General features: G+C 40.6%; 1 protein-coding gene and 1 long non-coding RNA gene across 2 annotated transcripts in view; one reads left to right on the top strand and one right to left on the bottom strand.

Annotated features, from left to right (window-relative positions):
• The first annotated feature begins 3,756 nt into the window (after window positions 1-3,756).
• Window positions 3,757-9,042, top strand: LOC133559125 (uncharacterized). The gene is made up of 2 exons (XR_009808098.1): window positions 3,757-3,950; window positions 6,481-9,042. It is a non-coding gene; the product is annotated as an uncharacterized LOC133559125 (long non-coding RNA).
• Window positions 8,642-13,048, bottom strand: part of cfl1l (cofilin 1 (non-muscle), like) — a 36,483-nt gene continuing 32,076 nt past the window's right edge. The window contains exon 5 of the mRNA XM_061910546.1: window positions 8,642-9,111. Within this exon, the coding sequence (XP_061766530.1) occupies window positions 8,993-9,111 (119 nt within the window). The 3' untranslated portion in view covers window positions 8,642-8,992. The remainder of the gene's footprint in view (window positions 9,112-13,048) is intronic.

Genomic DNA, 13,048 nt, shown 5'->3' with positions numbered 1-13,048 from the left:
TAATAAAATATTATGATCGACGGTATCGAAAGCAGCGCTAAGATCGAGGAGCAGCAACATAGATGACGCATCAGAATCCATCGTTAGCAATAGATCATTAGTCATTTTTGCGAGGGCTGTCTCCGTGGAGTGATTTGCTCTGAAACCGGATTGAAAGGTTTCACATAGATTGTTAGACACTAAGTGTTCATTTAACTGCTCCGCAACAATTTTTTCAAGGATTTTTGAAATAAAGGGAAGGTGAGACACCGGTCGGTAGTTTACCATGAGGTCAGGATCGAGGTTAGGTCTTTTAAGAAGAGGATGAATAACCGCTTTTTTGAATGCTAGGGGAACAGTGCCCGAGGAGAGTGATAAGTTTAAAATATTTAGCACTGATGGACCTAATAATACAAAGAGCTCCTTGATCAGTTTCCCAGGAAGAGGGTCAAGTAAGCATGTTGTCTGTTTTATTCCATTTACACGTTGTAACAATTCCTCTAATGTTATTTCCTCAAAACGAGAGAAACTATTTTGGAGGGCAGTATCCGCCGTATATACCATCGTATCTGTGTTAATAGAACCCCGTTGTAGCTGGGACGCATTGTCTTTAATTTCCTTTCTAATGACTTCAATTTTCTTACTAAAGAATTGCATAAAGTCATCAGCTGAGTGGGTTGAGCTACTGGAAGGGGTCCCTTGTTGGGTTAGCGATGCTACCGTAGTAAACAAAAATTTAGGATCGTTTTTATTACGGTGGATGAGATTTGAGTAATATTTAGCTTTAGCTAAGGTAAGCATGCGTTTATAACTTATTAAACCATCACTCCATGCTTGATGGTGCACCTCAAGTTTAGTCGTGCGCCATTTGCGTTCCAGCTTTCTACATAATAATTTCTGAGCTCTAGTTTCTTCTGTAAACCACGGGGTGCGCTTTTTTGGAGCCTTTTTTAACTTTAGCGGTGCTATGTTATCAATGGTTTCGCGCAGGGTGTCGTTAAAGTTGTTAGTGAGGTTATCAATGGAGCCCACATACTTTGGGAATGGTGCCATAACCGAGGGCAGTAGGTCAGCAAGAGTTGTCGTTGTGGCCGTATTAGTGTTGCGGCTGCTATAGCAGTTATTATTATTATTAGTTTGACGAACATGCGTCTGAACCTCGAATTTTATAAGGTAATGATCGGACAATACTTTAGTATACGGGAGTATCGTAACTTTGGAGACGGTGATACCCCTGACAAGCACTAGGTCTATCGTATTACCGTTGCGATGCGTGGGTTCATTTATTATTTGTGTGAGACCACAGCTATCAATTACAGTCTGGAGCACTACGCACGGTGGGTCCGATGGGGTATTCATATGGATATTAAAGTCCCCCATTATGATTATATTATCGGCGTGTGCCCAGACTTCCCTCTCCCCAGCCACTTCGTCTAGCTCTTCCCGGGGGATCCCGAGGCGTTATCAGGCCAGCCGGGAGACATAGTCTTCCCAACGTGTCCTGGGTCTTCCCCGTGGCCTCCTACCAGCTGTACGTGCCCTAAACACCTCCCTAGTGAGGCGTTCGGGTGGCATCCTGACCAGATGCCCGAACCACCTCATCTGGCTCCTCTCGATGTGGAGGAGCAGCGGCTTTACTTTGAACTCCTCCCGGATGGCAGAGCTTCTCACCCTATCTCTAAAGGAGAGCCCCGCCACACGGCGGAGGAAACTCATTTCGGCCGCTTGTACCCGTGATCTTATCCTTTCGGTCATGACCCAGAGCTCATGACCATAGGTGAGGATAGGAACGTAGATCGACCGGTAAATTGAGAGCTTTGCCTTCCGGCTCAGCTCCTTCTTCACCACAACGGATCGATACAACGTCCGCATTACTGAAGACGCCGCACCGATCCGCCTGTCGATCTCACGATCCACTCTTCCCCCACTCGTGAACAAGACTCCTAGGTACTTGAACTCCTCCACTTGGGGCAGGGTCTCCTCCCCAACACGGAGATGGCACTCCACCCTTTTCCGGGCGAGAACCATGGACTCGGACTTGGAGGTGCTGATTCTCATTCCGGTCGCTTCACACTCGGCTGCGAACCGATCCAGTGAGAGCTGAAGATCCCGGCCAGATGAAGCCATCAGGACCACATCATCTGCAAAAAGCAGAGACCTAATCCCGTGGCCACCAAACCGGATCCCCTCAACGCCTTGACTGCGCCTAGAAATTCTGTCCATAAAAGTTATGAACAGAATTGGTGACAAAGGACAGCCTTGGCGGAGTCCAACCCTCACTGGAAACGTGTCCGACTTACTGCCGGCAATGCGGACCAAGCTCTGGCACTGATCGTACAGGGAGCGGACTGCCATAATAAGACAGTCCGGTACCCCATACTCTCTGAGCACTCCCCACAGGACTTCCCGAGGGACACGGTCGAATGCCTTCTCCAAGTCCACAAAGCACATCCCACTCTCCCGTGTGGAGGGGGTCCGGTCCGATCCGGTGGCCATGTACTGCTTGCCTGTGTATCGGCTGGGGACATCTCTGCGCTGCTGGTCCGCCTACGCTTGGGATGGTTTCCTGCTGGCTCCGCTGTGAACGGGACTCTCGCTGCTGTGTCTTGGATCCTCTTTGGACTGGACTCTCGCGACTGTGTTGTATCCATTGTGGATTGAACTTTCACAGTATCATGTTAGATCCGCTCGACATCCACAGTATCAGTATCATGTTAGATCCGCTCGACATCCATTGCTTTCCTCCTCTCTAAGGTTCTCATAGTCATCATTGTCACCGACGTCCCACTGGGTCATAATTGTCACCAATGTCCCACTGGGTGTGAATTTTCCTTGCCCTTATGTGGGCCTACCGAGGATGTCGTGGTGGTTTGTGCAGCCCTTTGAGACACTAGTGATTTAGGGCTATATAAGTACACTTTGATTGATTGATGTAGACTGGTTGGGCAAACTCCCATGCACCCTCAAGAACCCTGCCGAGAGTATAGAGCTGGTCCACAGTTCCACGACCAGGACGAAAACCACACTGTTCATCCTGAATCCGAGGTTCGACTATCCGGCGTAGCCTCCTCTCCAGTACACCTAAATAAACCTTACCGGGAAGGCTGAGGAGTGTGATCCCAAGATAGTTGGAACACACCCTCCGGTCCCCCTTCTTTGCTCAATTATTGTGCAGGAATATGTTGAAATACATATAGTAGCAACCAGAGGTGGGTAGTAACGGGCTACATTTACTCCGTTACATTTACTTGAGTAACTTTTGGGATAAATTGTACTTCTACGAGTAGTTTTTATGCAAAATACTTTTACTTTTACTTGAGTATATTTATAGAGAAGAAACGCAACTTTTACCCCGTTCCATTTATCTACATTCAGCTCGCTACTCGCTACTTTTTTTTATCGATCTATTAATGTTTGTTTTGGTTAATGACAGCTTCAAAGTAAAATCTACGCATGCCTGCGTTTCACCAATCACATGCAGTCACTGGTGACGTTGGACCAATCAAACAGAGCCAGGCGGTCACATGACCCGACTTAAACAAGTTGAAAAACGTATTGGGGTGTTACCATTTAGTGGTCAATTGTACGGAATATATACTGTACTGTGCAATCTAATAATAAAAGTTTCAATCAATCAATCAAAAGTGTAAAGGAAAAAAGACACTTTTTATTTCAACCGTACTTCCCGTCAAAAGCCTAAATACTGATCGCACAGTTCCTTTCTTCACAATAAAAGTGCCGCTCCATCGCGCCTGCGGTAACAAAATAAGAGTCTCCGAAAGCCGGCGCAATCAAGCTAGCAAGCTACGGAGTTTGCCGCCAATGTATTTTTTGTAAAGTGTATAAAAACGAATATGGAAGCTGGACAAATAAGATGCCAAAAAACAACGATTTTCAAGGAGGAACTTTTTTTCTCCTCCATTTGAAAACGTGGACGCCTGATTCCAAACATTGCAAGTCATCAAAATCAGGTAATACACCAACTTAATTTCTTGTCTTCATTAAAGATAGGAATCTACTTGTTAAACATGCATGTATATTCATTAAAACACCTTCAATATGTGAACAAAAACGGCAAAATAAATAAATATAAATTATATACTGTATATATAAATGTATGTGTATATATATATATATATATATATACACAATCAATCTATATATATATATACATATATATATATATATATATGTATATGTATGATATGTGTGTGTATATATGATTTGTGTGTGTATGTATATATGAGGTAGATCACCTCGACTTGGTCATTTACGAAGTAATTGATAAACGTTGAAAAACTAATTGGGGTGTTACCATTTAGTGGTCAATTGTACGGAATATGTACTGTACGGTGCAATCTACTAATAAAAGTTTCAATCAATCAATCAATCAATCAAATCAATGAATGCCTACTGAGGTTATGGTGCTGTTAAGTTATTGTGGCTCAATGTGCCATTTTTTAATTTTATTTTAATGTACTATTATTTAATATATATTATTGTTTTAGTTGCTTAAGAAATATTCCTGGCTCTGAATTTGGTCATTGCTATTTTTATGTTTTTGTGCTTTATTTGTTGCCGTAACCAAGTTACTCATGAGTTACTCAGTACTTGAGTAGTTTTTTCACAACATACTTTTTAATTTTACTCAAGTAAATATTTGGGTAACTACTCTTTACTTTTACTTGAGTAATAAATCTCTAAAGTAACAGTACTCTTACTTGAGTACAATTTCTGGCTACTCTACCCACCTCTGGTAGCAACATAATTCCTCTATTTCTTTCACAGAAAAGAGCAATCAATCATTTTTAAAGAAGCTTATAGAGACCACACAAATCCACTCTTCATTAGGTCAGGATTACTAAAACTAAAAGACATTGTAGAATTGAATACTCTATTAGTGATGTTCAAAGCGAGAAATAAAGTCCTTCCGAAGGACATACAAAAGTTATGTGTTCACATCTGAAGATGAGAACCACAGAAGGCCGAATGACTTTAAACATCCAAGAGGGCGAACAAATTTGAAACAAATGTGCTTGTCTGTTGTTGGTGTGAAAGCATGGAATTCTCTAAACAAAGACGTAAAAAACTGTAAGAATATCTATGAATTTAAAAAGAGTTATAAAAAGAGAAAACTGGAATTTTATCAAACTGAATTTTGAGTTAGATTGGACGTGTCATTGTGAAAATGTTTAAAGGAAATTTAAAAAGGATGTTGGAGTTCGGGTGTTGGCGGAGGGAACAGTTATAAAGTCATCTAAAATAATTTGTGGTAAAAAGGGGGCAGATAAATATAAGCTCCTTACTGATCATGGAAATGTATACGCAACAAAAGAACAATGAAAGTGTCAACTGTACGTGGCTTGTATATATATGTATTTTATTAAAAGGAATACAAATAAATGATGAAGTCCCATCTGAAAACTCGTTTGTATACTCTAGCCTTTAAATAGACCCCCGTTTCAGACCAGTTGATCGGCCGTTTTTCTTTTCTGCCCCCCTCTCCCATACTTGCCAACCTTGAGACCTCCGATTTCAGGAGGTGGGGTGCGGGGGGTGGGGCGGGGGACGTGGTAAGAGGGGTGGCGTATAATTCACCAACACGAGTATTTCTTATATATGTATATATATATATATATATATATATATATATATATATATGAAATACTTGACTTTCAGTGAATTCTAGCTATATATATTTATTTTATTATATATATAAATAAAATAGTTGAAATTTCGACGGCACCTATCAAATACACAGTAATAAAAACAGTTGTTCTACTAACTGTACTGTGCTTGCTGGTTACTAAAAAAATAACACTTACCTTTCACTATTTAAGTAACCGTTGTTCTGCCATTTGCGTACTGGCGAGTAATCTCCCAATCCGGGAACATATCCTTCACGGATTTGTTGTAGACATCCGCAAATGAGAACAGGATGTTTCTTCCGGCTATCAGCATAGCCATCTTTGTCTCAGCATAAGATACACCATCTGGTCTCCATTTTGCCAGGTGGCCCATAATACTGGGTTGTGAACGATACTGCGCTGCGGACACTTTGTGCTTCGCCGACCGTTCATGGCTGAGTATATCCGTTCGCCCACCGTGTTCAATGGAGAAGTCTACTCTACAAAATTTACAGGCAGCATACCCAATCCCCTTCGAACTCTCCTGGATAAACTGAAATTCTTGTTTCCAATCGTTTTGTAACTTGCAAGCGTATTTCTTCATTTTGCTCGTCGACGGTGTAATATATTGGGTTGCAGTCAATAACCAGGCGACGTGATGAAGTTACGTCTCTTTACTGTGGGCTTCAGAACAGACTCCCTCATGCATATGTTCCTTGACTGCACTTAAATGTAGAATATATTTATATTTTTCATATATATATATATAAATGTAATATATTGTATATATTATCATTGTTTATTGTGAGCAAACTGTGGTGCTGAATTTCCCCAAGGGATCAATAAAGTACATTCTACTCTGTTCTATGTACAGTAGATGGCAGTATTGTCCTGTTTAAGAGGGTCACAACATTGCTGAGTCAGGTCCACATGGAGCTGGAGGGGGCGTGGCCTCCAGGTCCAGCAGCCATGGATGAAGTGCTGGATGTCCAGAGTCGGGACCTGGGGTAGACCGCTCGCCTATGCATCGGTTAGGGACATCTCTGCACTGCTGACCCGTCTCCGCTCGAGATGGTCTCCTGCTGGCCCCACCATGGACTGGACGATCACTATTATGTTAGATCTACTATGGACTGGACTTTCACAATATTATGTTAGACCCACTATATGTCCATTGCATCCGGTCTCCACTAGAGGTCCTCTCCAAAGTTTCTCCGTCATTCACATTTACGTCCCACTGGGTTGTGAGTTTTTCCTTGCCCTTTTGTGGGCTCCGAACAGAGAATGTCGTTTTGGCTTGTGCAGCCCTTTGAGACACTTGTGATTTAGGGCTATATAAAACATTGATTGACAAACTAACTTACCGAAAGTGCTTTGTGGGTGAAAAGGACTGAAAAAGGCTAGAATAAAAAGGACATGAGACAATGACTTTAATATTTGAATGAAAAAAAAAGCGATAAAAGCAGTGTTTAATTTGGTAAAAGATATAATTGGAGGTAAAACATTCAAATTACACTGGAGTGGTAAACATTTCTGGCTTCACAGTCAAGCGATCAAGGGTTTGATTCTTCACTGGAACGTTTGTGTGCAATTAGCCTCTCTTTTACTTGAGTGCACTCTTACAGTAGGTAAGGTTGAATTGTTGCCTCATTCCCGTGAGAATCCTGCCTGTGACTGACTCATTAAGTTGTGTGACTATCCAGCATCAGCTGCAGTGTGCTCAAGCAAACACCAGGAAGCATCTGTGAGCATTCTCTTTCTCAGGTCGGTAGTGCATTCTTCACTCACGCTTTAAAGGCCTACTGAAATGAGATTTTATTTAAACGGGGATAGCAGGTCCATTCTATGTGTCATACTTGATCATTTCACGATATTGTCATATTTTTGCTGAAAAGGATTTAGTAGAGAATATCCACGATAAAGTTCGCAACTTTTGGTCGCAAATAGAAAAGCCCTGCCTTTACCGGAAGTCGCAGACGATGACGTCACATGTTGATGGCTCCTCACATCCTTACATTGTTTTTAATGGGAGCCTCCAACAAAAAGCTATTCGGACCGAGAAAACGACAATTTCCCCATTAATTTGAGCCAGGATGAAGGTTTCGTGTTTGAGAATATTGATAGCGACGGACTAGAAAAAAAAAAAAAAAAAAAATCAAGTAAAAAAAAAAAAAAAAAGGCAATTGCATTGTGAGCAATTCAGATTTTTTTAGACACATTTACTAGGATAATTCTGGTCAATCCCTTATCTTTCTATTGTGCTGCTAGTGTTTTAGTGAGTTTAACAGTACCTGATAGTTGGAGGTGTGTGTCCACGGGCGTCTTGACACCAATGTCTCAGTGAAGTCGACGGCAGCTGTATGGACGGCACAACCTCAGCTGATCTCCGGTAAGTGGCGACTTTTTACCACAATTTTCTCACCGAAAACTGCTGGTTGACATTTGGTCGGGATCCATGTTCGCTTGACCGCTCTGATCCATAGTAAAGTTTCACCTCCAGGAATTTTAAACAATGAATCACCGTGTGTTTGTGTGGCTAAAGCTTCCCAACTCCATCTTTCTACTTTGACTTCATTATTAATTGAACAAATTGCAAAAGATTCAGCAACACAGATGTCCAGAATACTGTGTAATTATGCGGTTAAAGCAGACGACTTTTAGCTGGGTGTGTGTGCGCAGCGCTAATATTTCCCAACAGTCCGTGACGTCCCGCCTACACATCATTCTGCAACGTTTTCAACAAGAAACTCCCGGGAAATTTAAAATTGCAATTTAGTAAACTAAACCGGCCGTATTGGCATGTGTTGCAATGTTAATATTTCATCATTGATATATAAACTATCAGACTGCGTGGTGGGTAATAGTGGGTTTCAGTAGGCCTTTAAGTGAGGGATGAGGAAAAACTTAACCTACCCTCTGTATTTTTCCTTTATACAGCGCAATAGCATACTGTTGGGTTAATACCTTTCTGACAAAACTGAGCTTTACAAATGTAAAAAATGATCAAGTGAAGAAATGTCTGGTGCACAACAAAATGTTTGATACTGGTTTATTAATTTTTTGGCAATACATTGACATTTTCCCCACAAGTAAATAGCAAAGTGTTACAGTCAAGTCTGATCGCTGGACGATGCTGCATGCGGTGAGCGTGTTTTATGTACATGACCAAATTTCTAAAAAGATTATGGCGATTCTAAACTGCAACTAAACCACCAAAAAAAAACAAAAAAAACATTTGTGTATGAATGACTTGGAAAATGACTCCGACTATTTGGTAGGGTACTAACCCCACCCAAAGCCCAAACCCCCATCTGTAAGATGTGTTGAAACATTTACAAAGAAAAAAATAAAAATAAGATGTTGGGAAGTGTGTTCTTTTCTGCTGTTTAAGCTTGTCCGCAGCACTTGCCCTCAATCGATAGGACACGTCCGCCCAGTTTTGAGGCAAAATCTTGCATCGAGTCAATATCTTCACGGGAGTTCAACTGCAGCACATGCTTCACACCTGTGGATGACGGACACTTTCAACCAACATATATAACATTTACAAAAAAAGTATACAATCACCATTTTGGCCAACGATACAAAATTCTGTAACACTTTAGTATGGGAAACACATTCGCCCTTAACTAGTTGCTTATTAACATCCATCCATCCATTTTCTACCGCTTATTCCCTTTTGGGGCCACGGGGGGCGCTGGCGCCTATCTCAGCTACAATCGGGCGGAAGGCGGGGTACACCCTGGACAAGTCGCCACGTCATCGCAGGGCCAACACAGATAGACAGACAACAGTCACACACTAGGGCCAATTTAGTGTTGCCAATCAACCTATCCAACATATTGGCTTCTAATTAGTCATTAAGTACTTCATGCCTTGTTCTGCATGGCCTTATTATACAAACAGTAAGCCATTAACTAAGAGTCTTCCCTCAATAACCTCAGAATTATTGTTTATTAGTAACCCTAACCCATATGTTCCCTATAGTGTCCAAACACTGTATTTCCTTGAATAGCCACCGGAGCGCTACTTAATTTAAAACCTCTTCTCACTCTGGCGCTTATTCAAGGCATGCGGTAAAAGTAAGCAGGCGCCAATTATTCTTCTCGCCCCCTGCGCTTACCACTGGCATGCAGTAAATTGAGTGTGATATAAAAATAAAAAAAATTATTCTGCAGCCGCGGCCCGGTGGTTGGGGACCACTGTTCTACAACATGTCATCGCGCCCACCTTTACGCCATGCTATCTGTGTGCCGGTCGGACGCATGCATATCACTGCTTCTCATACGAGATTGCAATGCATACTTGGTCAACAGCCATACCTTTTACACTAATTTTGTGACATAGACAACTTTAAAACTCTTACTAATATGCGACACACTCTGTGAAACCACACCAAACACATTGCTGGAGAACATCGGCTCTGTCCCAGAATTCCAATGCATCCATGACTGTTATAATATAGACGCGCCCCCAATCCCGCTTCACCTCAACCGGCGCACGGAGAGAGGGGGGGTGGGTTGGTGCTAGCGGGGTGTATAATATAGCCAAGAGTCATGGATGCATTGGAATTCTGGGTAATTCTTATGATGTGTTACAGAGCCAATGTTCTCCAGAAATGTGTTTGGTGTGGGTTCACAGAGTGTGGCGCATATTAGTAAGAGTGTTAAAGACAAGTTGTTTTATAATCACAACCATCAGTGTGATCTGTATGGCTGTGGAACAAGACCCCTGGTTTACACATAGTGAAAACAAAATAAAACTCCGCCGCCATTTTGGAAAAGACGACAGGGGGAAGCGTCACTTGTGACGTCATGACTTTGACCCGGCCGTAAAAGTAAGCATGCGCTAATAAATTTGGGGAGCGAGTTTGACCCGGCAGTAATTCAAGGTAGGCGCATATTACATGCCCGGGGGGTTATTCAAGGGAATACGGTAACTCTAAATTAAGTCTTTTACTTTTAATAAGCAACTAATTAATGGTGAATATGTTCCCCATACTAAAGTGTTAGCCAAAATTCAAAAGGCTTCAAGCTGAAAAATAAACGCAAAAGTGCAGATGCCAAACACAAAAACCCCACACTGAAAGTTGTCCGGGCTACCAAGAGACAGACATGAGGGACGTGAGTCTTCAAAGACAAAGATTAAATAAGAAAATAAAATTGAAAAAATTTAAAAAAAAAGGTAAATTTTTCTTTATCATTGAACACGCTAGCCTTATAGCAGTGGTTCTCAAATGGGGGTACACGTACCCCTGGGGGTACTTGAAGGTATGCCAAGGGGTACGTGAGATTTTTTTAAAATATTCTAAAAATAGCAACAATTCAAAAATCCTTTATAAATACATTTATTGAAAAATAGCAATTCAAAAATCCTTTATAAATACATTTATTGAAAAATAGCAATTCAAAAATCCTTTATAAAAATATTTATTGAATATTACTTCAACAAAATATGAATGTAAGTTCATAAACTGTGAAAAAAAAATGCCACAATATAATAATCAGTGTTGACAGCTAGATTTTTTGTGGACATGTTCCATAAATATTGATGTTAAAGATTTCTTTTTTTGGGAAGAAATGTTTAGAATTAAGTTCATGAATCCAGATGGATCTCTATTACAATCCCCAAAGAGGTCACTTTAAGTTTATGATTACTTCTATGTGTAGAAATCTTTATTCATAATTGAACCACGTTTATTTTTCAACAAATTTTTAGTTATTTTTATATCTTTTTTCCAAATTGTTCAAGAAAGACCACTACAAATTAGCAATATTTTGCACTGTTATACTTGTACAATTTAGCAAATCAGAAAGTGATGACAGTGATGTATTTTACTTCTTTATCTCTTTTCAACCAAAAAGGCTTTGCTCTGATTAGGGGGTATTTGAATTAAAAAAATGTTCACAGGGGGTACATCACTGAAAAAAGGTTGAGAACCACTGATCTATAGTGTAAAAAGCGTGAGATGAAAACAAAATGTCAACTTCATTTTAGTTACATTTATTTTAAAGGCCAACACAGATAGACACACAACATTCACACACTAGGGCCAATTTAGTGTTGCCAATCAACCTATCCCCAGGTTGGAACCTGCGATGAGGTGGCGACTTGTCCAGGGTGTACCCCGCCTTCCGCCCGATTGTAGCTGAGACAGGCGCCAGCGCCCCCCGCTACCCCAAAAGGGAATAAGCGGTAGAAAATGGATGAATGGATGGATAATTCTAAAGGCCCTAGTGGCCACATGCGTGGACAGCACCTTTTAGCTCTTTTTTACAAAATGGTGTACACTACTGAATTGGGGTGTTATGCCGACATATGGACACATATTGCCATCTGGTGGTGTCAGAAGAGTATAACATACAATGGAAATTGAAAAAAATAAAGTGTAAAAATAAAAATTAGCATGTCACTACACATGAAGTACACGTTTGAGTACTTATTGACTAAGTAAGTACATCAAAAGATAATTTTTAGTTTTCATTCTAATTAGGGTCCAATAAGCACAAATAGCAAAGAAATAAAAAAAGCATGTAAACAAACAGGTTGGGCCTTACGAGGTTAAATTGCCTCATGAAGTTTTTTGGGTTTGGGCTATTTGCAGCTTTTTTTTGTTTTTGACCCTGCAACTTTTTTATTTTACCTCCTTAAGTTTTCGTATTTTTGTTAAATTCGTTTTCCACCTCCATCTATGTTTTTTTTGTTTTGTTTTTTTTTAAGTTTGGACATATCTCTTTGGAGAGCAAGATCTCCAATTATGCGGTGGAAGAACACATCTTTATCTTTTGAGTGCATTCCAAATAGTGAAAAAGTGCTAGCAAGAGGTGTCTAACAATGTGGGGATTGGACAGTTGCCTATAAAGCCCCTCTAAAAACATTTTGTATACATGCTGCAAGTATAAATACAATGTAATAAGTCACATTCATGGCAACATGTAGTATTTACAGTACTCATTCATTTGAAGAATTATCGTCACTTCCTTTTAGGTGCATTGATTTCACAGCACTATTTCCGTCAACAGACTAATCATGGCAGATTTCATGATGGATGACGATGACAATTTTGGGACAAATGATGATCCATAACGTTTTCTTGTTTAGTCTGAATGTGCGGAGGATGAGCTGCAAGTTTTAAAAGCAGATCCGACTGTAGTGGAACAGATAAAAGTGACTGACGTGATGGTTGTATCTTTCAGCACCAGACTTGCACTACTGGTTAAGATGGTAAATGCAACATAATCCTCACTCAGTTAAATAATTAAAAAAAAAAAATGCTGCCCAAATGAGCATCTTGCAAGTCTTCCTAGCGATGTGTAGTTGAGAGCCAGAATCCACAGCTTTTGTCCTAAAGTTTAGTTTGTAGCGTTTGGAATTTTAAAAAGTTGACCAACTTCTTTCTTGGCTTATTGCCACAACCTTCTACTATACAAGTGCAAGGCATG

This window comes from Nerophis ophidion, linkage group LG09 (assembly GCF_033978795.1).
Source record: "Nerophis ophidion isolate RoL-2023_Sa linkage group LG09, RoL_Noph_v1.0, whole genome shotgun sequence".
Classification (NCBI taxonomy): domain Eukaryota; kingdom Metazoa; phylum Chordata; class Actinopteri; order Syngnathiformes; family Syngnathidae; genus Nerophis; species Nerophis ophidion.
This window is presented reverse-complemented; position numbering and strand designations above follow the sequence as displayed.